General features: G+C 41.3%; 3 protein-coding genes across 3 annotated transcripts; all 3 read left to right on the top strand.

The window, feature by feature from the left end:
• Positions 1-409: 409 nt before the first annotated feature.
• On the top strand, positions 410-10,776 carry LOC133483065 (von Willebrand factor A domain-containing protein 1-like). The gene is made up of 5 exons (XM_061783637.1): positions 410-619; positions 4,820-5,353; positions 5,483-5,761; positions 6,869-7,150; positions 9,053-10,776. The coding sequence occupies exons 1-5, from the start codon at positions 529-531 to the stop codon at positions 9,325-9,327; spliced, it is 1,461 nt and encodes a 486-aa protein (XP_061639621.1). The 5' UTR covers positions 410-528; the 3' UTR covers positions 9,328-10,776.
• Positions 10,777-12,195: 1,419 nt separating this feature from the next.
• fndc10 (fibronectin type III domain containing 10) lies at positions 12,196-15,529 on the top strand. The gene is made up of 2 exons (XM_061783638.1): positions 12,196-12,463; positions 12,591-15,529. The coding sequence occupies exon 2, from the start codon at positions 12,703-12,705 to the stop codon at positions 13,582-13,584; it is 882 nt and encodes a 293-aa protein (XP_061639622.1). The 5' UTR covers positions 12,196-12,463; positions 12,591-12,702; the 3' UTR covers positions 13,585-15,529.
• A 1,095-nt stretch (positions 15,530-16,624) lies between these two features.
• ssu72 (SSU72 homolog, RNA polymerase II CTD phosphatase) lies at positions 16,625-23,625 on the top strand. Its single transcript, XM_061783640.1, has 5 exons — positions 16,625-16,881; positions 18,148-18,291; positions 20,222-20,361; positions 20,436-20,554; positions 22,910-23,625. Exons 1-5 carry the CDS (start codon positions 16,802-16,804, stop codon positions 23,009-23,011), a joined length of 585 nt encoding a protein of 194 aa, XP_061639624.1. The 5' UTR covers positions 16,625-16,801; the 3' UTR covers positions 23,012-23,625.
• The last annotated feature ends 1,080 nt before the right edge of the window (positions 23,626-24,705 follow it).

The raw sequence follows: 24,705 nt of genomic DNA, 5'->3' as shown, positions 1-24,705 counted from the left end.
ACATAGATGGTATTGTTATTAGTCATTAGAAACAAAATTACTCAGAAAAACAGGGGGGGGGGGGGGATAGTCATAAAACAGGGGGGGGGGGGGGGGAATAGACAGAAACACTGAGAAAAAAAATTTGGGAAACCATGCCGCCCTACTGTAACTTTTCTTTTTTTCCCCCCTTTTTTTTTTTTTTGCCCAGCGGTAACTGAGCGTGTCGTCCTGTCCCGCGTGACGCCCTGTTCGTATTACTTGCGCAATGCCATTGTATTATTAATAGTGGGGCGTTACCACAGAGCACTTTGAGATTTGCTCATTATTTGCTCATTAGACGTGTAATGAATCACTTGTGAGCCCGCGGGCGTTAAGTGCCTGTTACATGTTGGAGCAGCGAGACTAAAACTTGAAATGATGATGTGACTTCCTGGAGGAGGAGGAGGATGAGGAGGAGGAGGAGAAGCTGGAAGGTTACTCCGAGCATTGCTAATCAACATTTCCACACACACTGAGGAGAAGAGTTATGCCGCGCGTGACCATCTTATGAGGATGAAGACGATTTGGCCCGCTTGCGTTTTTCTGTGGGCGACGTTGCAGCGCGGCATCTTGCAGGTTGCTGAATTACCTGACTCAGGTGAGAGAGACGGCGAAACGTATCGACACTCACAACAGACATCCTTCAGGTCGAGAGTTGCTATTTTCGTTCATTTTATTCCAGCAGCGCAAAAGTCATTCCACTCGACTGCCAGTTCGTTAGGTACACCTGCACAATGACACTGGCAGAGAGGCCTGGGTTCAACCGTTCAGTTTCGTTTTATATTCAAAAGTAATGACACTTTGATTCAACACGTATTGTCATTTGCATTGGCTGCTGAACTCCCAAAAAAACAATTACAAACCCCCCCCCCCCAAAAAAACAGCATCCGTTTTTGTAATGTTTTTTAATAAGACAAATTGTACAGTACTGTGTAAAATTGTCCCTTTATAAGAAATACAGGACTGTCATAAAAAAATACGATGTAAGGAATGAAACAGTTTTTGCCCCCTTTTTAGTTTCAATTTAACTCGACATTGTGCTGCTCCTTTTGCTCCACCTGGGGGCGATATAATATCGGCATACAGATAGGTGGTCAAATATCAATCGTACTTTGCAGAAGATAAAGAATATATCCCTGCGAGTATTACTATATCATCTGTCTGCAGTGCATACTCGCGGTTCGGCAACACCGGATTCATCTAATCGCTGATATTTTCTATTTAAATTTTTTTTGCTATTCAATGTTATTTTTATGCTATTCAACAACAGCAAAATGCTTATGATGATGTTGCTGCAGGGTTAAGTAATGACCATGACCAAATTATGACAACCAAAGGCAGATTGGACCTTTTAATGGATTGTTTCCGTCCATCTTTATACTTCGCACACTTTTAAATGAATGATTCTCCAAAGGTACAATGCAAGGAAGTTATTAATAATACAGTATGTCAACCGCAGGCTACTGCATGCTTCACAGCATTTTTTCCCCTCCACCCACACTCTTTGTTACTTTCAGACTTATTTTCAGAAATAGCTCCGTCACCTAATGGCTGAGAAACTCGAAAAGTGGTGCTGTGACACTTTAAAAGCAGAATAATTTGCTACTTGTCCAGTGCGCTACTTTGCTCTGATGTTAGTGGAGGGAGGTTGTCCCCTGTTATTACTCATTGCTGTTTTTTTTAATGTATTTTAAATCTGGTAATGTGTGCTAATGCAGGCTTGTCTACAGACTGAGTCGAAACAACTAACTATAAAACCTCTAAATTTCCTTTTAACAATGGCAGTTGACTATTAGGGGTTGAACGGATGAGTCGATTTGTCGACTGGTGGACGAGTAGACTTACGACTCTGCATCAACATTTAAAGCTTGAAGTCGACTAATCCCTTGCCATGTTTTTTTTTTCATCTCATCTTCCAATTGATACATTTTCCGATGACTTTTGACTCACGCCTCCACTGCCATTGTCGAACATAAACGCTCCACGGAGGAGCGAAATGTCCAGCCATCAAGGCAACGGGCAGTCGTCATACATCTGCGTGGGTCAAAGAGCGTGAAAATAAGATGGTGGTAGAAGAGCTAGCTTCGCCTATACTGATCGCCACTTGTCTTAAAATACTCATACTTGCAGGACCGCGGGAATGTTATGTCCAAAAATGTCCGGACAACTGTCAACAACGGTCACATGCCAAATATGCAAGACTATCCTCAATCACAATAAAAGCGAAACACAAACTGAAAAAGAGAAATGCTTCATTTTTTTGGAGCCTGGCTACGATGTCCCGTCTTATAACACGCCGTGAAGTAGCTACGAGTATGGAAAACACCAATAACAACAACTACATTCAACATAATCGCGAGACGTATTTTGTGTTCGTCAAAATGTGTCTTCACTTGAAACTGGTCTGGGCTGCAAAAAAGATGGGCGACTGCTCTACTGTGCTGAAAAAATATAAATGACATAATCAATTAATATAGTTTGATTTTACGTTCTTCACATTATAATCGAAAACAAACAATCTTTAGTAATTCAACCCCCATTAACTGTACTATATCTGGACAAAAGTCTCTTAGTTTCCCCATCAATTTTCATTCGTCATATTATTAAGATATTTTCAAAAACTTTATGCTTCCAGCTTTTTGCTAACAGTTTGGAGTATACCCTTTATTGTCCCAGTGCACAGATTACAGTCTCTGAAGGAATGCTTGGATCAGTTTGGTAAAAGAAGAACTTGAGCCAAACATCTTTGGAATGAACTAAGAGCTAGGTCTTCTCTCAGTGACCTGAGTATACAGTACAAATGACCAGCAAGTCCAATAGACGTACTATCACATCTTGTAGAAAGTCTTCCAGGAGAGTAGAAGATGTAAGAGCTGCTGGGTGGTGGGTTATGATGGCTGGGCGTCCCAATATTTTTGTCTATCCAGTGAAAATTTCCTGCATCTCCAGCATTCGCAGATGACATGCTCAGATTTCACCTCTGTTTTGGATGAATGCAAAGATGCAACATTTCATTCAAGCATCTCCAAGAAGAGTCAGTCTAACCCTCATCAGCTCATGTGTTTTGTCTCTGTCTTGTTTTATTTTCACTCGGCTTCTTCTCTCAAGGTATCTAAAGGTATTTGTTTTACGAGCATTGGTCCGCTCGTTTTTCACTCTTTTCCAGTGGCTTTTTTTTCCCCTTTAAAAAATTCATGATTGTGGCCAAGCACTGCAATAAAATATTTCTTTGGTTCTGCTGAGGCTTCACAAATGGGAGATCCAGAATGCACAAATTACACACACGCCACTCTGAAAGAATTGGGCAGTTGCGGTTCTAAAATCCTTTGAGGTCTTTGAAATCTGAACTATGCATATGAAAAAGTGATCAATATCTTTAGCTTTTATTTCCTAGTATTTAGATCTTCACCTGATACACAGTTGAAGATTCTGTAACACCTTTTGTCTGAACCCAGACATTTTACATGTAAGCGCAAGTATTGGAACGTGTGACTGGCGTGTGTTTTGTTTCCCGGGTGTGTCCTGTTACATTGATTATTCAAACAATAAATAGCGTGTCTAAGCTCAGTTTCACATTTGGGCTTTGCCTGTGAAGAAAAACATGAAAACTAGAAATCTGCCTATAGGTGAAAAAAATAATCTAACTATATTCCAAACTACTACTATAATCTAATTATTTGGAATGCCCTGAAGACGAAATAAACCACTCGTGTACTAAGTAACAGACGTCGAATGGGTAGACCAGCAGCAGTTGATAACAGAAACGTTGCCAGCAAGAGCCTAAAACAACTGTTAATGACATCAGCAACAACCCCGAGAGGGCAGGAGTGAAAGCAGTCCAAAGGTACAGAGACTACACCTGAAAATGCAAACCACTCATTGCATGATGACTAGGAAGGACCGACTGGAATTTGCCAAAAAGTGCAAAGATGAGCCTAAAAATCTTGGGTGGAAACTTTTATGGACAGACAAGACATGGAAACTTATCTGTGAAACTCACTGGAGGTCATGTCCTGGCTTGGGCTTGCATGGCATCTTCTGAGACTGTTATCACTCATTAATCTTCACTGATAAACAACATGATGGCAGCAGCAAAATAAAATCTGAAGTCTACAGAAACGTTTTGCCTCCCAATTTAAAGCAAGATGCAACCAACTGATTAGGAGAGCTTTGACTATGTAGCACGATAATGACCCAGACAACAAAGGAGGTCATCTGGAGCAAGAAATGGAATGTTTTAGACTTGTCTAGTCAATCTCCAGACTTAAACTCTATAGAACATGGATTTTTCCTGCTAAAAAAAGGAGACTGAAGGGGGTAAACCCCTCCTCTCCATAAAAACGACAACAACCACAACAATAACTGAAAGAAGCTGCAATGAAAGCCTGGAAAAAGCATCACAAAAGAAGAATCCAAATGTTTGGTGGTGTCAAAGTATCGCCAGAGAGGAAAATCAGGAAAGTGATGATTTCCACAAGTTCCAGACTTCAAACAGTCATTCACTGCCAAGGATTACTCATGGTTACATTTTATATTTAAATATATGATGTGTATTTGCTATCCATAGTACCTCTAAATAGGTTACAAGTGCAATACCCAAAGTTCTATTTTACATGTACAATGATTCAGGTGCAATATACGGTATCTCGGCATTCCTCACAAAAGTATCAAATTGTGACCAAGATCATCATCAAACATATTTTGATTTCAAAACAATTTGTATTGGTGAAACCCAATTACTCACACTGGGACTCCTCCAAACTTAAGTAGTGTTTGCCGTATTCTGTCTTCTGTTCAGTGTGGAACTGCTGTGAGGGCGACATTCTCGTATTGCTGGACTCGTCAGGAAGCGTGGCCAACTACGAGTTCTCACGCATGCTGGGCTTCACCGCCAAGCTTCTTCGGCCCTTCTCGCTAGGCCGCGGCCACGTGAGGGTCGGGCTGCTGCAGGTGGGGACCGCCCCGAACCTGGAGTTCGGCCTGGATGTGCACAGCGAGCAAAGAAGTCTGCAGAAAGCTTTGCTCGGCGTCGCACAGCTGCAGGGGAGCACCAACACCGAGGCGGCGCTACGGATAGCCCAGCGGCTCCTGACGGAGACGCGCGTGCCGAAGGTTCTGCTCTGGCTGACCGATGGCGTGGAGCTGGGGAAGGTGGACGAGCCCATAGCACAACTGAAGGCGCAAGGGGTGTCTGTGTTGATTGTGTCCACTGTGCACGGCGACTACCAGGTCTTGCAGCGTGCGGTCTCCCCTCCTCTGGAGTCCCACCTGTACTCTGTGGACATGGACAACATTGACATCATCACAGAGGAAATGAGAGCGGCCATTATCAGTATGTGTGAATTATGTTTGGTACCTGGGCCCAGTGGCGGCTGGTGTAGTTTTCTCCATGTATCTATCTGGATAAGGCAATACAATTTGTTGATGATTTCCAACAACTTTTTGTTCATCTTAACTGTAGGAATCATTCGAGCAGAGCGACTCCGTGCCACTGACGTCACGTCGCACAGCGCTGTACTGCAGTGGCGCCCTGTTTTAAGCACACTAAGCGGTTACTACGAGCTGTGGTATAACACCATTGGGAATGCGCACGCAGAGGCAAGACGCATTCTCCCGGGAGAAACCAGCTCGGTGGCGCTGACCGAACTGCAACCCCAGACCACCTATTCCGCCTTCTTGCGGCCCGAGTCCAACCAGAGGCTTTTCAACACCCTCACTGTGAGCTTCACCACGCTTCCAGGTGAGAATGTTATCATTGCGTGAATGCTACAGGACAATGATGTGATCACCTGAAAATTGTAGTGCTACACGTATCAAAGTCAAGCAAAATCTGTTCTGTGTCACTGGCTGGCTTCCTAGTTTTTCTCATTTAAAAACAAAGGAAAGGGAATTAATTAGGTAACTTGATCACATTCCTAACTCAAACAAGGATGATAGAGAATAACCACCATGTAATGACACAACTGTAAATAAAGTGGGAAAGTGCCTCATCCTTTGAAGAAAAGATGTAAATGTATTTTTGGAATTAATAAATGTATTTCCAACAGCATGCATACTTCTTGTCAGTATGTAATAGATAGACTAAACACAGAAAAAACGCACAGTGGTGCCTTAAGTTACAAAAAAACACACCAATAAACCCTTATCTCAAATCATGTACCCCCTTTGAAATGAATGGAAATGCCGTTCATTCATTAATATTCCAGCGACTCCCGTAAAAAAAAATATATTTTTTTTTAAATAAAAAAAATAGCACTCTATAACATGGTACTTTATAATAAAAAAACATACAGTAAATGACAAAGTCCAATAAAATGTAAAGAATTAAACAGTTTTTGACACATGTTTTTACTTCAATTCAATGGACATCGTGCTGGTCCCTCTGGTGTGCGCATCTTGGCCACCTGGAGGCAGCATTATACAGACATACAGCATGGATATACATGGAAATATCACAGCTCCTCAATAAGCTGCAGGAATATTAGGCGTTTTTCGCAGAGGATAAAGAAAACATGCCCGTGAGTATTGTTATATATTATATCTAAATGAATTGCTCCACCGTTTGTGTTCAAATATCTGTTGCTTAACACAATTTTCAAATTCAAAACATTTGCATTTAAGCTTTAAGAACTGTTTGTTTTTAAATATGTACTTAACTACGATTTCAAATTTTTAAATTTTCCAGTGCAATACTTCAAAATTGTATTTATCTATTTATTTAGCTTGATAGCATCCCCAGTTTCACATGCATTTTCTGCAGTATTTGCAATTTACACTTTAAGATGTTTCTCTGAGATGCTTATTTCATTCCTTCTCATGATTATCATGTTATCTTTCCCTATAACAGCTTCAGATCTTTTAAGCCCGGCAGTGGTCTCGGTGTCCGAATCCGGCGCCCGTCAGACACGAGTGAGCTGGGGTCCCCTGCAGCCAGCTTTGGTTGCGAGATACAACGTGGAGTACGGAGTCATTCCAAGCGGCGCGGTCTCCAGTGTAATGGCACAGAGCCACCAGAACTCCACTGTGCTCACCAACCTGGAGCCAGGAACTCAGTACCTTGTCACAGTCAGTGCCTTGTACAAGAACGGAAAAGAAAGAGCCATGTCTGTGAAAGCATGCACTCAAGAAGGTGTGTAAAGGTGTCATCTTGCTTGTATCTTTTTTTTTTTTCTAAAGATAACCTTTATTTCTGATCATAATGTCACTGGCCACTTTTCCATCGAGCGTCACACTTGATTTTCCCATGGTACAGCACAGTTTGAGTAGGCAAGGTGTGGCTGTATCAGCTATGTAAACAGTGAGACATCAAAAGCAGTGTGACATAGTGTAACTCGGCAAGAAAGCAAACAAAGAACAGGAAGGCAATGCAGAAAACGAAAAACTGTTGTCCTTGAAAGATGTACAGTATTTTATGTTCATCTTTTTTGGTTGTTTACGACAAGAAGACAAGCTTTGTATCATTTTTATATTTAAAAAAACAAAACATTTATGCAGTCTCCATAGCAAGAAAACTCAACTATTTTTTTATTTTACACCACCAGTTATTTGTAACACAAAGAAACAACTACAGTCAAAATTAGGAGTTGCTGCACTTTTTTTGCAACTTGTTGCTAGGCAGAGTTCATGGGGCTCAGTCCTAACTGCCCCATAGGAAAATAAATCATGGCCTATGCCAGCTGCTTTATTCAACCAATCATTTTAGTGATGGCCATATCAATCCAATGCGCAATTGAGGAAAAACGCAGTACACTTGTTGAATGCGACCAGCTGAGGCGCTGTTGATCCACTCGGAACTAATTTGCTGTTCTAAAGAAATATAGCATGATGTCAGCTGTGGGAAGTTGAGCTACATTCGCAAAGACCTTTACTATGGAACAACCTCCTCTTCTGCTCAATACATTTAAAAAGAAGTTCAGAACAAGCCAACATTATCCCACCCAATTTGAATACCATTTCAAAAAAACAAACAATTGATTAATTGCAGCTGGTGAGCGAGTGGTTAGCATGTCTGCCTCCCAGTTCTGACATTCAGGTTCGGATCTCAGCTCCGGCTTTCTTCCACCTTCCTCCCACATTCCAAAAACATGCATCAGAGTTTAACTGAAGATTCTAAATAGTCCATAGGTGTAGGACTGCAGCTATTGGATATTTATTCTACCGATTATCCCATTGGATAAAAATACATTTTGTTTTATTGCACAACAAAAATAGTTCATGTGTGTGTGTGTGTGTGTGTGTGCGTGTGCGTGTGCGTGTGTGTGTGTGTGTGTGTGTGTGTGTGTGTGGCTTTAAAAGGTGGGGTCTGACCTTGTGAGTGACGTGGGAGTCAGCAAATGGGAGTGTAAAGGTGGCTCTTGTTAGCAAGTTAGCAGACAGCTACCAACTGGCTAACTGTTAGCCAATCTGTGTGAGTGTTGGCCATAGCAGCTTGCGTATGAATGTGCTTATTAAGTGTTTATTTTATTACGGTTTGTTCAGTAATGCGATGGAAAGTGCAGTGGCAGCTGTGTATATTCTTGGCCACTTGTGGGGTCATTACAATATGTTCTACCTAGCGGCGGTCGGCTATTAGTTAATACCGATACCTTGTTTTGGCCATCATAGATGTGCTATTTTGGTATGTTAGCTAGTTCTGCTTTGCAGTAGACACATTGAACTGTGTTATCTTCTTTTTTTCAGTGTGAAATGCTGCCAAACTTTGGACATTCTTTTACGCACTTTGCTTCTGACTCACTGCCGTCGCGCTAACTTGTTTTCGACATGGATTTGTGCATGAGACTGCAGTAATATAGGTGTGAATGTGAGTATGGATGGTTTGTCTGTATTTGTCTTAAATTAAAGATTGACTGGGGGTGTACCCAGCCTCTCACCCAAAGTCAGCTGGGCTAACTAGTCACTAGCTCCCCTGCAGCCCTGATGAGGACAAGCGCTATAGAAAATGGATGGATGAATGATAAATGGATCAAGAAAAATGTTGTCAAACGCAAATTCCTAGTGTATTTGCAGTACTTTATATCTTCTTTTTCACCAGCACCAGCAGAGAGTCTGCCTGCCCTGTCAGATCTTCAGCTCAACCCAACGGCGCACGATGAGGTACAGGTAGAATGGAAGGCGCGACAGCAGGGCCTGACAGGATTCTGGCTCAGCTGGGAGAAAGGCCACACCCACAGCTCTTCCTCCATATACCTGCCGCCGTCCTCACACTCAACGCGTCTCACACACCTTGCGCCGAGCAGCCGCGTGTGCGTGTCGCCCGTCTACAGCTCGGGCCGAGGAGAGGGCATATGCTGCACGACAGAGAAGTAAAGAGGTTATCGGAGCTTAAGGCCTCTTCAGTTCTTTTCTTCAGTTGTGTTGTGTTTTTTTGTTTATTTGTGGAAATGCAATATCCGTTTTCCTGGATTAACGAGAGAATGCTGCAATCTAGCAGCTGGCAAACAATCTGCATTTGGAGTGCTGGAGGCACAAGATAATTTGCAGGACTGAGTCTTATTATTCTTTTTTTTTTTTTTTTTTTTTTTTTATGAATTTCAGCCATAACATTACAACATGTTCAAGGCTGTGGCTTTCCAAATACAAAATGTTGATTATTATTATCCCTAACACTATCTATACATAATTGAATTTCCATCTCAGGACCAATCAAGTTTCATATTTACATTGAATGATGAAAAATATCGTAGCAAATAAGAGTCAAGTTATTACTGGACTTGCTTGTGTCAAATTATACATTTGTGCAGAACTATCTATCCATCCATTTTCTCCATGCAAGCACACGGAGAATATGCAAACTTCACACAGGCAAGCTGGAGCCCGGATTCATAAATTTGAGCATTTTTCATCTGAAGTGGATGTGACCTACGAAAGCAAGTAAACTATAAAGATGATCATTGCAATTTATTTTTCCCAGCTTTTAGTCTTTTTTTTTTTTTTTTTTTTTTTTTTGCCGCACAGTTGCTAAGTGTTTTAATGGGCTACACTCAGACACCACCTTTCTGATTTAACACTAGTACACCACGTGCTTTACATTGTTGCGTCCTTCAGCCACCCTCTGTCTAACACAAAAGTAAATGCAAAATAATAATTTATTATTATTAATTTTATTTAAAGATGCCTTTCAATCTACTTAAGGTCCCCACACAAACTGAAAAAAAATCAAGCATGCAGAACATAAAACATCAACTAAAATGGTAAATGATATGGAAAATGTTAAAGTGAGTAGGCATTCCGGAAAAGGTGCGTCTTGACTTTGAATTTGAAGAAGATTAATGAGTCTGTGTTTTGGAGGTGAGGTGGTAGTACGTTCCAAAGACGGGTGCCAGAGCGGCTGAAGGCTCTGTCCTCCACAGTGGACAGACGGGCAGAAGGGACGGTGAGGTGGATGGAGGACGAAGACCTGACAGAAGCGGGAGGGTATGGCAACATGAAGGTCAGCAAGATTTGGCGGGGCGAGGTTATTGATGGCCTTGAAGGTGCAGATCAGTATTTTATATTGGATTTGCATTGGACAGGGAGCCGGGGGAGTTTGCAGGGCTGGAGTGATGTGGTGAGTGGATGGGCTCGTTGTGACAATACGGGCGGCAGATAGGATGACATGATGACAAACAAGCTCTTTTATCAAACTCTTCCCATTTATAAACCAAAAAGAAATGTGTTTTTAAATGTTTTTTTTTTTTATCTTTCCATCTTTATTTATAGTTCAGTTGTTCCTGTAAATGTTTTCATTGGTTAAATTAAAGGACACGAGAGAAATATGTTCGGTTTGTAAATATTCTTGTATTTAAATTTCTATGAAGTCAGATGTTGGCACACAATACGGGATCATGATCAATTGTTATAAGCTCCTTTCCGTTCTGGTGTTTGGTTGGTTATGGCACCATCAAATGGCTGTTATTAGAAATTACAAAGAATGAACTGTTGTGTAAATTGCAGCATCCAGGGAAGATGCATTTTCATTCTGTACGCATAACTAGCTAGCTAACTGCACGGCGTAGTGATAGAAATGGGTAATAAATTAAAACCAAATTCCATCTATACATCCATTTTCAATTATACTGACAATTGTATACAATAGCTGTTTAGATGATTTGGCACAAAGACACAAAAATAAAACTAGTCTCCACACAAAATAATTTCCCTCTTTCATTAATTTGCACAGTGCTCATAATGAGAAGGGGGGGGGGGGGGGGGGGGGGAATCAATGCTGTCAAAACAAAGTTCCCTCAGCTTTGCTAATGCTAATGAACTGACTAAGCACAAATGCTAAATTAGGATGCGGAATCCTGTATGTTGCCTCTCCAAAACTGTTGCATCATCGTCATCAATGCTCCCTGGCTCCTTCACATCGCTTATCTCGAATAAATGTAATCCAAATCTTAACGCCATTTGACTTGACCTCTGTATTGCTATCATTTTTACACTGTGTTTTCATCCGTGGAGTTTGAAAAAAGTAACAAGCCTATTTTGTCAAAATAAGGAATAGAAAGTACATATTTCTATTTCCAAATGTAAGGTGTAGAAGTAAAAAGTAGTCCGAAAACTAAATTCTCAAGTTAGGTACAGATACCTGTCAAATCTACTTAAGCCTTCCCAAACAGATGATAATGTCACAACATTTGATTGCAGAACTCCTTTCCAATCTTTCTTTATCTCCTAATAATCCCCATTAGATAGCTGTTCATCAATCTATGCCAGTCACTCAGAGCCATGACGATGCCATGAGATTTTTTTCTGATGTAAATATGTGCCTTTGCTCAATAAAAGTTGGGACAGAGGCCTGCCACAAATATACATACAAAATACTCGAGTAATTGACACCACCCACGGCCCCACCCCCCCAAAAAAGAGATTTATAATTGTCTATAGATGCCACAAAATGGCGGCAAAGCTATACTTACGCAGTATATTATACCGTGCTTTGGGCTAAGCATAAAAACTGTGAAAAAGAAGATGTGGGGCAACATTGTATTATTAAAACTATTCTATTGAATTACATCAAATTGTGAGAGTGTGAATGACAGTCAAGCTGAATTCCCTCTGAATGAAACAAATACACTCAAACTGCAAAATAGATATTCATAGTTGAACTCATATTTATTGCTTCAAAAACTGTGATATTATAATTCATAAAGATTAATTAATAAAGACGTTGACTGTGTTGTTGTGAATGGGGGGGGTCGGGTTGCTTAACGTCATTCCTACGCCCATGTGCTTTGGGGACTGGTTGGTTGGTTGTTTTTTTTTCAACACTTGCGTGGGATTGTGACTCAGGCCGACTTGTTGATGGCCATTAATATTCCTGCACACGCACGCGTGCACTGTGCGGCGCCCCCCCCCCCCCCCCCCGCGTGCACACGCCCACGGCGGACATCAGAGCGCGCACGACGGGGAGCGACAAGAGGAAGACGCGGCCGGCAGACCCACTGGCACCGTAACCCAGGAAGTAAGTGACGATCTAAAATGGCGAGGTGATCGATGACGCAACTTGGGCTGATTTGAATTCTTTTTTTTTGTTCTTTTTACTCAAAGGGAGCCCCTCTCTCTCTCTGCTTGTGTGATTTCTGTCGCAGATGCTTTATCCTAAGTGTCCTCGCCCGTGGACGCGCTTCCCTCCTCCACGCGGATGTTGAAGCAGAGCTGATCCAATTTCATGGCCGCCATCAGCACGTCCGACCAGAGGAGATGAGCGGCCAACAGCGGCCGTCGGTGCTCGCTTTAGCAGCACTGCTCTTCTGCACAGCACAGCACAGGACTCATGGCAGCGGATCAGCATCAGCGTCGTCATCGGAGGTGACAGGCGGGGAGGATTCTGGGATGCAACGCAGGCGGCTCAACCATGACAACAGCAGTCAGGAAAGCAGGCCGTGGCAGAAATCGTCGAGCCACGGCAACGCTTCGGCTGCGGCGTCGGTCAAGTGGAGCCCGGCGAGCGGGGGGTCATCAGCGCTGTGTGCCTACCAAGTCACGGAAGGGGGCATCGGGGGGCCGCTCTGCTTTCGACACATGTCGGTTGGGTTTAAGTGCCACAAGGGAGACTGCACATCAGCCGTGTCTTCGGGGAGCCTGGTTGCGAATATTCTCGTCAATGGCAGCGTGCTACTACAGTGGGGTCGAGGGGGAGAGTTCACGGGGGTCCGGGGGTCACGCGGTGGGACAAACTCGTCGAGAGGGGAAAATGCAAACAGTGTTTTTAGCGGCCGGCGCCACAGACCCGGAGGCTACGAGTTGAGCTGCCGGTGGAACGGCAGCTACACTCAGTTCGAGTGCGCCGGGGTCCGTCTCGGTTCCGGGTGCAGGGACTTCCTGTTGAGCGGGCTGCACGAGAACATCCCTTACCGCATCTGCCTGCGCTCCACGGTCCAGAGAGCGGACCACAGGGACTGCGTGGAGTTCACCCTGCCGCCGTCCGGGATGCAGCATATCGTGATCGCCATGACGACGGTCGGGGGTGCCATTTGCGTAATGTTGGTCATCATCTGCTTACTGGTGGCGTACATCACGGAAAACATCATGAGCCCCGCAACGCAGCACACATACTCTTACCGCACTCACTCACGCCACTGAGGTTCCCCGCCTAACCTTTGCACTGATGAGCTTTAAGCATCCACCGTGACTGCATCTGACGTGACCTTCTCTCAACTGTTGTCCACGTAGCAACACCAGTGTGTGCTGCTACGCTACTGAAGCACAAGAGTGACTCTGACACAAATAAACCTTTCAACGTCTCCAAACAAGCGCTAAACCAAATTTACTGATACTGTACAATGTAATCTCCAAAGTGGATTCAGTCCAGTTTGATTCCAATTTGCTGTCATTTTAAAAACAATGCAATCCTGAGGCAATGCTTTAGGTCAGCAATCTCCAACGTTTTTTTGCGCCACGGATGGGTTACATATAAAGACATACAGTATATTGACGGCCCTTACGGATAAAATACACGATTCACGTTACGCCATTACGCTGAATGTACTGCAGTTGTAACGATCGGGCGCCGGTCCCATCTTGGGGTAATCTTTTGTCTTTTAAAAAAAAACCTCCCAAGGCTTGTCTTTCTTGCTTGGGTTCCTTGCGCCTAAGCAGTTTTGATAGCTTCATTGCCTCATTTGTGAGCCTGTTGTGACATATTTACTCATTTTTGTTAGCTTTTGTGCTTCCTTTTTTTTTCTCCCTGTATCACGTGACCCGTTCTCACACAGGCACAGGTGGATGCACCTAATTTTCAAACAGACTCTGATGGTCAATAAAATATCTTTTTTTTTTTTTTTTTGTTCAATTGCGCATCCCAGTACCGGTCCGCGTAGCGGTGGTTGGGGACCCCTGCTTTTGGTCAGTGTTTCGCAAACTTCAATTGAGCCAAGGCACCCATTTTACGTTAGAAAAATCTCCGAGCACAATACCAAACAAAAGCACAAAAGTCCCAAAATGTCTAAATACTAAAATAATGATATTGTCTCAATTTACCAACAAATTTGCTTACTTAGCATGAAATCTGAACCGTTTTAATCGAATAGAGCGAAGATACTCACAGGAAGATTCTGTTTTAAGAATGGCAACAGGTGGATACACGGGTTTATTGTACTTTCTGCCATCGGATGAAAGAGCATTTAATTGTTCTGCCTGTCACCATATATTGCTGGTAAAGACAGATAAAGATATATTTGTAATCAATAATTGTCAGATAAATGAATTGAAACGGGATAATTTCTCATGGTTGGGAATCGCTGCTTTAGGTGACATTTCAACCAGGAAAGAGATGCATGTCCAGAATAACTGACCGAATGGCTAATTTGCATAACACACTCTCCGGGATACACTCCCTTCTTCTTTGATTATTTTTGTACTGAGCAGCCACAACATACAGACGATACCGTATTACCGTGTTGCATATCCATCTATGGTTCTATAGTCGACATCATACTTCACCTCGTTGCCATCACTGGTACCCTTCGTTGCGATAAAAATGCAAAAGGGCCAAAGAAAACCCAAAATAGTCTTGTGGAATTCATCTTGAAGTCTTGTGAATGACTTTAGAGGCATTTTGTCCCAAAAATGTAAGTAGAATTCCATATTTTTACAACCTGAGGGCATTCAACTTTGGAGGTTCCACTGCACTGTACACTGAGTACATGACGATCAACTCAACTGTTACGTTCAAAGGTTTGTCAGTGATTAATAGTTAATCTGTATACCGGCAGCAATATACAGCAATATAATTAATGAAATGCTTCAAATGTGTCCCATCAGCTGATGGTTTGTTCAACTTGCGCCGCACGTAAGTGTCCAGATAACTTGTGTCCTTTCTGTAACAAAAACAAACAAAAAAAAAAAAAAGATACTGGAGTGAATTACGTGTGCCCATTAGACTAATTTTGTGGCAGTGGTCTCCATATGTACACATTTGTATACCATTTGATAAAGGGCAATACAACCTCTAAATACTGTACCAAACTACATTACCCACTTGTGTCCTGCTGTCAGCCAGTAAAGTATCATGAGATTATTTATATTATTTGACTGTGTTTCTTTACTGACTGTGCACGAGAGATTGGCCATTTGGTCAACTTCACACTTACAAGATGACACTAAGAAAATGACCACAAGCATTGTTATGCAAATAAATATCCAAAAGAAAGCTGTATAACAGTATAAAAAGACTTTCGAATATGATTCAGTATAGTATCAAAGTAGGAGAGGCTGAGACTGTTATAACAGTTTTCTATATTACTCGTACATTGTGATCACAGTCAAGTGGATATATGTCTGCCTCACATTTCTGAGATTCAGGGTTAGAATCTCGGGTCTGGCTTTCCTTCTGTGGAATATATTCTACTTGATAGTAAAATGTGTTGCGGGAGGGCATCAATTTAGCATAAAGAATAGTATACAACATTTTCAAACTTCTGTAGCAAGCACACACCTTTTCAACATGCAAAATAGCAGACATGTATTTACTTTCACCATGTAACAACTGACACACAGAATTAGGAAAACAAAAAAAAATACAAAAATAGAATAACAATAACAACAGAAATAAATATGATCCATCCATCCATTTTCTACATTCTTAATTCACAGCTGATTTAAAGATTGGATTTATCATACGGTCTACTGAGTTTCATATACGTCACCATCATATCGTTAGCCTAATAGCATAATTGCCTAAATCATTTTTAACTTACTGTCATAATATCAGTAAATGTGTTTGCTAATTTATTTTATTTTTTTTCATGTGCGTGTGTAGATACTCAGTCATCCAGATCATAGTAATCCGCAAAGGTTGAAACAAGGCAACAAACTCATTTTGTTCGTTGAATTATTTATTTTTTTCCTAAAATGTTGGAAAAAATGATGTAGACAATTATGCTGTTAGGCTCACGATGTGTATGGTTCTTTTGTGTATTTAATAAAATAGTTTTTTTTTAATTATGATGCTCGGTACAGGAATTATTTTCTTAATTTTGATACTAAATTATCAAACGTCAAACAAAATAAACAAAGACCACGCGCGTCATACAGTGACGTCAGCTAACCTTATAACGATTGGGCACGCCCTCTAATGACGTCACGGTAATAAATACTTTTCCAAGCACGGGGTTTCCGCCATTTTAACTTCCTGCTTTCAAAGGAGAAGAGGCGTCTATAGAACAGTACTCGAAGCGCTTTACTGTATAGCTTGTTTAAAGGGGGTTGTTTTTTTTTTCTTGTCTAAACTGGGCACAAACAAACGACACCAAGTGGTTTCCGACCGTTTTCGTAGCGTAGCTTCAGCCGGAGAGTCGCAATGCCGAGCCACCCGCTGCGAGTAGCGGTTGTGTGCTCGAGCAACCAGAACCGCAGTATGGAAGCGCACAATATCCTCAGGTAAACAATGGCCACCCGAGGAAGAAGAAGACGACGACCACGCGACGACGACGACGACATGAACGAAATGTGCCTTATCGCGTCGTGTTTGTGAAGCGGTTTCCAGCTGACACGACGCCGCACTTGCCGGGCCTCCGCAGTCCCAACAATGGACTCAGAGTGCAGTGTCACGCCGGATGTTGAGCTCTACTCTTAAACCTTGTTTTCTGAGTCAGTTTAAGATTGTCGTTGGATAAATACCCTCACAGCGTGTATTCTCAACTGAGTCCGTTTTTTAAAAAAATAGTCGGACATATATATTTTTTTAATAGTCGATTCATGCTGACAGAGCGAGAGCGCCCCCTAGGTGAAAGAATTACGGAAGGAAGCAACTGCTGCTGCGCGGCATTGGATGACGTAGGGGCCCAGTGCTGCCCCCCTTCGGTCACTCGCTTTAATGTTTGCGCTGACTTGGGTAAAGCCTATGGAAAGCCATTTGAGCGTTTATTTGATATCCATCTTAAGATCCATGTAGTACGCTCGTTTTCCTCACAAGTAAGACAATTCAGGGCACTAATAGGCAATTAAATAATTGCTCAAACGGCTTGCTGTAATTTATTTGATAGGCAGCCTTAAGGTCCATGTTACTAGTACGCTCTTCGTCCAACTTTGGTATTCAAGTAGGACAATTGCAGTAGTTGACACCTGCGTACTGTTAGTACTGGTGATGAAGCACTAGATGCATTAACTAACTAACCCTAACTTAACTAGTATGCTCAAGTTGTCCTGTTGAGGATGAAAGGAGTTACTACTACTTGGACCTTAAGAAGGATATCAAAAAAATGCTCATATGGCTGTATGGCAAGCCATTAATGTGTTTATTCGATATCTTACTAGTGCGCCGAATTGTCTTACAAGTGAGGACAATGTACTAGTGTGTGGACCTACAAGGTGGATAACAAGGATGTCAAATAAATGCTTCAAACAGCTTTCCATAGGGTAAAAATGGTATTTGGGATCGCTCGTATTAAAGTTAACATTTTTAAGATGAAATAATGTCTGTGGGATTACAGACGAAACTGCAAGAAAGCCTTTTTTTATTTTATTTTTAATAGAAATATTTATATAGGTTGCATAAGTGATTTAAAAAAAAAAATTAAAAAAAAGCAGAACTCTGGCATTGGTCGGCTGGTCTACTCATTTTAAATTGTTACTTTTCCCTATGGTATCTAATTAACTTGTTTGTTTTTTTCCCCCCCCGCCCCATCTTCTCTCTGTCCTCTGCAGTAAACGTGGATTCGATGTGCGTTCATTCGGGACTGGTTCTCATGTGAAGTTACCCGGTCCTGCCCCAGACAAGCCTAATGTGTACGACTTCAAAACAACATATGAACAGATGTACAACGACTTGGTCCGCAAGGACAAGGAACTGTATCCCCGTCTCACTACACATACACGCACTGTCAGACAAATCACGGGATAAGTATTCCATGTACTGTGTGCGCATCTTTGTTAGCTTTATGGACATCAGGAAGGTGGACGCAACTGCATCGATGGGTAAATGGCATGCCAGGGAACCCATGTCTTTAGCTCTGTAACAATACACTTAAACATCTTGCAATATGCCAGTTGTGTTGAAGTAAATGGCTGTATGGTTAAAAAAATAGATCGGTTTTTTTTTTGTAAGAAAGGAATCAGATCTATTCCGTTTAGTTCTGATATACAGGTTAAATACAGAAACCTTGTCTTGTTTTGACTTGATGCTGTCGCTGCTTTTAAACACCATCAGTTGACAGTTTTAAGACAAACTACAAGTGCATCTCAATGCAACTAGAGTATATTAGTCAAAAAGCTCATTGTCTTTACAAGTCTAAAGTTTTTTTTTTTTATTTGTATTTTGATTATAGTTTTATGAAATTGACCATCTCAAGAAACTGGAATATTGCACAACAAAAATAAGCTGATATGGTGTTTAATGAATATTTGAGTTTTAACTTTTTAAAGAAAAATGGATGCACGCTTACAACAACGAATGATTTTTTTATTTAAAAAAAAAAGGAAACTATTAGATTAATATAAGTTCAAGATGGTATTTATTCTAATTGAAGCTGCAGTATAATTTTCAAAGGCCCTTTATTGGGATCCATTGGACCACTGAATTATTTAGCATCTTGTAAATGCAAACTTGGGGAAAATTTGTTTTAAAAGCATAAAACTAAAGTTTCTTTCCTGTTCAGGAAAGCATATGGTATGCATATTTTAGCAATAGCTGTAATGTTTCAACTTAAAAAAAAAAAAAGTTCCACACTAAAGGAGGGAGCCATGCAATAATCCCCTCATCAAATCTATTGATCTTAAAAACAAAGGACAACATATTAGGGACACCTACCTAGTAAGATAAGAGCAGATTCAGTTCTTGTATGTCAAAATGCACCAAAACCTTCACAGTGGAACTTAATTTGACACCTCAATTTAGAAATGCACATATACAACTGTTGAATGTTTTACTTTTTTTTTTTTTTTTTTTTTTTTAACATGCTGGTTAAGGAGCTCAATGGCAAAACTGAATTGATTTTTTATTTTTCCCCCCCAAGGATGTCCACTCTGCCTTTCTGTGACTCTTCCAGTCTCCCTGTATGTCAACAATCATCTGATATCACTCTGTGATACTTTAAGCTCACTTGTCACTTCCCTCTGAGGACATCCTGTTTGAAGCCTCACAATGGTTAAGTGTCGCCTTGGTCTCAAAATTCCGGCAACATGGGGAAGAGGACTGTTTGAATACAAATTATAATTGAACCAGGAAATGTTGTGTAACACCTGTTGCAAATTGTGCCATTCAGCTTCTTAAGTTGTGTAGAAAATTGAAGCATTGAACGACTGGGCATGTGAAAATTTAGAAATCAAATTAAGTTCAATGTAAATGTGAGCGTGCCTTTTAGGTTCATCCTGAAATTTCACCTGAAAACTGAATATCCCGAACTTTTTGAGTAGTGTATGTTGAGCTTATTAACTGTATTGCTAAGTGCAGGATGGCTGGGTCCTTCTATTACTAAATGTGACACAATTGAGTATTTGTGATTGTCTACAGTCAAACTTGACAATTGAGTTGCAGTGGCGGTTGATATACTAAATTAACCTTTTACCACAGAATTTAGCCGAATTAAGCTTCTAACCGTTTAGAAGTACATTTGTTAAAGCACATGACGTCGCAATGGTGGCGTATACCAAAACATGGTTACGCAATCGTCTCTGCTACGTGTGTTCCTCAGGGTTACCACTAGGTGGTGATGTTGCTCACTTCAAATGGTCAACATGATCTATCGCCTTGGTATGTTCCTTGACCCAGACCCCTCCTCAGATATACACAGAATGGAATCCTCCACATGCTGGACCGAAACAAGCGAATCAAGTCAAAGCCGGAGCGCTTTCAGAGCTGCAAGGACAAGTTTGACCTGGTCATCACCTGCGAGGAGCGCGTCTACGACCAAGTGCTGGAGGGTGAGCGGGGCTTCCTGTCCAACTGTCTTTGTGTTCCCCACCTCCCTCATGTTTTGTTGTTGTTGTTTTCACAGATCTGAGCTCACGGGAGCAGGAGACACTGCAGCCCGTGCACGTCATCAATGTAGACATTCAGGACAACCATGAGGAAGCAACGCTGGGCGCCTTCCTCATCTGCGAGCTGTGTCAATGTGTGAGTGTCTGCTAGGTGGAGGCGTCACTCTGAAGAACAATTTGGTTTGGAATGATTCGTACTGACCATTTCTGCACTGGAGCACTTTCTACTCTTAACACTTGAAGCCAATTCCTCTTTCGCATCATCTGCACCATCAAATATAGAAATCTTTTTTTAAAGCGAATAATCCTCACTTTTGTTCAGAACAAGAAGCAATCATTTCCCAAAATGTTGACTTTGTGATTGTCACTTGCAGTGGTGAAGAGCAGCATTGCACCATACTGAGAACCGATTCTGACTACTTTTTTTTCAGATAACTACCTCTGGCATTGTCATGAACATTAAGTGAGCATTATAATCTATATGGATCATTTTAGTCAACAGCAAGAAGCCTTATGGTTCTATAATAAACCTTTGTCAATATCAATCACAACTGAGCATCATTATCTTTGTAAAAGCTTTTGATAAGAGTTTCTGTTGGGTCTCAAGAGTTCTGGTGCATCTAATCAAGTGGCTTGTATAGATAGGTCGTTTAGATTTGGTAAAATCAGTGTAGAACTTGAGCAAACATGGATGAGGTCACTGAGGCAGGCAAGGCATCAGCATCAAATGTTCCGCATTTGCTTAAGCTTTTTAGGTTTTTTGTTTTTGTTTGTTTTTTGTCAACTTTGGGAGTCTGTGAAGGTGTAGCACAGTGATTCTCAACTGATGGTTCGTGGACCCATTTTGAGCGGAGAGCAGACTGCTAGTAAAAAAGCAATCACAAGGGGCCCTCTGTTTACGCCAGCACCAAAGTGCACACAATTGGCTAATTTGCGTTTCGGTGTATGCATTTTGTCACGTGGCACCAAAAGACACGCTCATACAACAACCATACTGTTTCATTTGATTATATTTGTGCCCTAAAAGTGTTTTTTCATACAAAGATTTACTGTAATTGTGACTTTACTACTGCATTAGCTTAGCTTCGTAATTGATTTTGGCGTGTTCCAACTTACAAATGCGGGTTACGTCGATGCCGTTGGAACAGAACTCTATCCTAAACTAAAGACCCACATCTCAGGTTTGACTAGTCTTTGTTTACTGAAGAAGAAACAAAAAACATTTAAACAGGCTTTCATCAGAAATATAACTGGGGGTGTAACAGTACATGTATTCTGAATTTTTGGTACTGTTCAAAGGCAGACCAAGTTTCCACAAGGACCGCCCCCCTCCCGCTTCACTCCCTCCATCCATCAATTTTTTTTTTTTTAGTGCTTATCGTCATTTGCCATTTGGGTGAGCTGGAGCCTATCCAACCTGACTTGGCAAGAGACAAGGTACACCCTGAAGTGGTCGCCAGCCAATCGCATAGCACATATAGACAAACGACCTCATACTCGCACATTCACACCAAAGGCCAATTTAGTCGTCAATTAACCAAACATGCATGTTTTTGGAATGTTGGAGGAAGACAGGAGTACCCACAGCAAACCCAAGAAAGCTAGGCACTCAGCCGGTGCCACTATTTGAACACACTGTGAATTCACCAATTGTTTAAAAATAATAATAATAATAATTTTATCTGTCCATTATTTACTGGAAAAACTCACCTATTTTTTTATTTTTTTTTGGCAGCTATTTCTAAAAGATTTTAAACAGGTTTGGTCTCCAGGGTGAAGTGATGCATCTCGACTGAGAGACCAGCTTTGTATGCCAGGGATGAGCTAAATTTAATCTGGGTGGGGAGTGGAAGTTTCAGGGAGGCTTTGCCGCATGTACATGCAAACTTCAGGCTTTTTTTTTTTTTTTTTTTTTAAATTAAATATGTAAGCTAATTATTTTTAAGGTTCATGTCGTAAGATGACTGAAATTGTATTAAAATAGCAACCGGGATCCTAGGTTTTCTTATAGTTACGATTTAAACCATTGGTTCTCAAAGTGTCGTACAAGTATCAGTTGTTGTATATAGGCTCCCTCTAGTGGTAAGGGAAAGAATCACTGAATAAAATTTTTATACGGTGCAAAATGTTCGTGGTTTAAAGCTTTTTTTTTTTTTTTTTTTTTAAATACCAGTACATTTAAGTACACTTCAGTTGTTTTAAGTTTGACGTTCAATACGTTCAATCATTCAATCTTGTTTTCAAACATTTAAGTGGAATTTTTATTTACGTGTGCAATACAATTAAATCCAAATTTAAGTAATAATGATGCCACTGTATTTTTATGTTTGTCAATATGGCTGTACTTGGAGGGGTGTCAATTTGGCTTTTTTGCACTTAGCTGATGGGCTCGGCCCCTCCGGTTATTCTATTTCAGTCTGCATTTGTCACCGCAGCTGCTGCCACAACATTAAGCCGCATTTTTTTTTTTTTCTCCTCACATCTTTCACAGATCCAGCACACGGACGACATGGAGAACGAAATTGACGAGCTCCTGCAAGAGTTTGAGGACAAGAGCAGCAGGGCTTTCCTTCACACGGTCTGCTTCTACTGACAGCTGCAATAAGCACACGCAGGGCCCCGGCACCAATGGCAAATAATGTGACAGTTACATTTACAGGCTTTGTGTTCAGAGAAACACACGTGTGCAGAGCCTAACGAAAAATCTTGGCAATCATTTGGTTGGCCTCCACGAGGAGCGCTGACTCACTGCTGTTCCTCTTGCCTTTATTCCTCCTGATCAAGGTCAAGCCAAGGTCAGCCACGCCTCCTCAGGGAGTGCAATGATGCCCAGTCCCACCATTTTACTCAGTGCATCTTCATAAAGATGATTCTCCCCCAATCCTGGTCATCTATTGTTCAGTAATTCATTCAATCTCGTCAGATTTGTCTTCCACACCCAGAACTCTGTAGGTTTGTTTTATTGAGCCAGGAAGAATGATCTGAATGCTTTTTGTTTTGCGTTTTAAATTAAGTTAAAAGGTCAAGCTAGTGAATAACCAAACCTTGACCTCTTTGAAGAAATATGTGTTGGCCTGATACTCAAACTTGGATATGTTGTCTTTCAGGGTGTACCTTTTTTTGAGGGGGGGTTAAAAATGATGCTTTGTCAGCTCAAGAGTGCCTGATTTGTACATAGGAATATACTAAAAGAATCTCTAAGAAAGATTTGTGGCTTATTCTTTTTTTTTTTTTTTTTTTTTTTTTTAACCATTGCACTGCTTTTAGGACCTGAAAATACTTTTTCCACATTAAGTACTCGGCATTACAGACTTGCTGTTATGTTAGCACATTTGCATTGGGGTCAGTTATTCTGCTCTTCTGAAACCTCTGTGCTAATGTGCTGTTAAAGCATCATCTAAAATATATTTGTATATACAATATCAATTTACAATTTCTAATTCAGTTGGAGAGTTCACAAAGTATATTCTGTGAACTTTTAAGGCTTAGCTGGTGGTGATGAAAAAAAAAAAAAAGTTGCAGCATGGGGCGTCCAAAAACTAATCAGGGCTAGGCAAACTTATGCTGATCGACCATATTTAATGTAGAAGACGGATTGGTGGGTCATTTGTAGTGGAGGTGCCCAAACAATTCAGTCTAAAATATGTAAAATAGTTAATTTCAGGCGGCACGGTGGCGCGACTGGTTAGAGCGTCTGCCTCACAGTTCTGAAGACCGGGTTTCAATCCCTGGCCCCGTCTGTGTGAAGTTTGCATGTTCTCCCCGTGCCTGCGTGGGTTTTCTCCGGGCACTCCGGTTTCCTCCCACATCCCAAAAACATGCGTGGTAGGTTAATTGACAACTCTAAATTGCCCGTAGGTGCGAATGGTTGTTTGTTTTTGTATGTGCCCTGCGATTGGCTGGCAACCAGTTCAGGGTGTACCCCGCCTCCTGCCCGATGATAGCTGGGATAGGTCCAGCACGCGCGCGACCCCAGTGAGGAGAAGCGGCTCAGAAAATGGATGGATGGATAGTTAATTTCATTTTAATTGTAATTATTTAAACCATTTATTGAAATTGGAAACATATTTCACCATTTGTTCCTTTAAGTCAACCAAATTAATTAAAAGCAAGCAATTTTAGGTTATAAAAAAACTTGAGGCAAATGTTAAAGGACACTTGATCATGTATGTTCATATGTTTAACATTTATCAGTTCATATTTCCAGTGAAATCACACAGTCCATTTGAGTTTTCCTCTTAGTGTTTTATCTCTTATTTCACCTCAACATTACTTGAGGTTTTAATT

This window comes from Phyllopteryx taeniolatus, chromosome 9, assembly GCF_024500385.1.
Source record: "Phyllopteryx taeniolatus isolate TA_2022b chromosome 9, UOR_Ptae_1.2, whole genome shotgun sequence".
NCBI lineage: Eukaryota > Metazoa > Chordata > Actinopteri > Syngnathiformes > Syngnathidae > Phyllopteryx > Phyllopteryx taeniolatus.
This window is presented reverse-complemented; position numbering and strand designations above follow the sequence as displayed.

Coding starts and splice junctions, on each gene's coding strand:
- LOC133483065 (XM_061783637.1), top strand. CDS start 529: ATGAGGATGAAGACGATTTGGCCCGCTTGCGTTTTTCTGTGGGCGACG. Junction 620..4,819: donor TGCTGAATTACCTGACTCAG/GTGAGAGAGACG, acceptor TCTTCTGTTCAG/TGTGGAACTGCTGTGAGGGC. Junction 5,762..6,868: donor GAGCTTCACCACGCTTCCAG/GTGAGAATGTTA, acceptor TCCCTATAACAG/CTTCAGATCTTTTAAGCCCG.
- fndc10 (XM_061783638.1), top strand. CDS start 12,703: ATGAGCGGCCAACAGCGGCCGTCGGTGCTCGCTTTAGCAGCACTGCTC.
- ssu72 (XM_061783640.1), top strand. CDS start 16,802: ATGCCGAGCCACCCGCTGCGAGTAGCGGTTGTGTGCTCGAGCAACCAG. Junction 20,362..20,435: donor CTACGACCAAGTGCTGGAGG/GTGAGCGGGGCT, acceptor TTGTTTTCACAG/ATCTGAGCTCACGGGAGCAG. Junction 20,555..22,909: donor TCTGCGAGCTGTGTCAATGT/GTGAGTGTCTGC, acceptor CATCTTTCACAG/ATCCAGCACACGGACGACAT.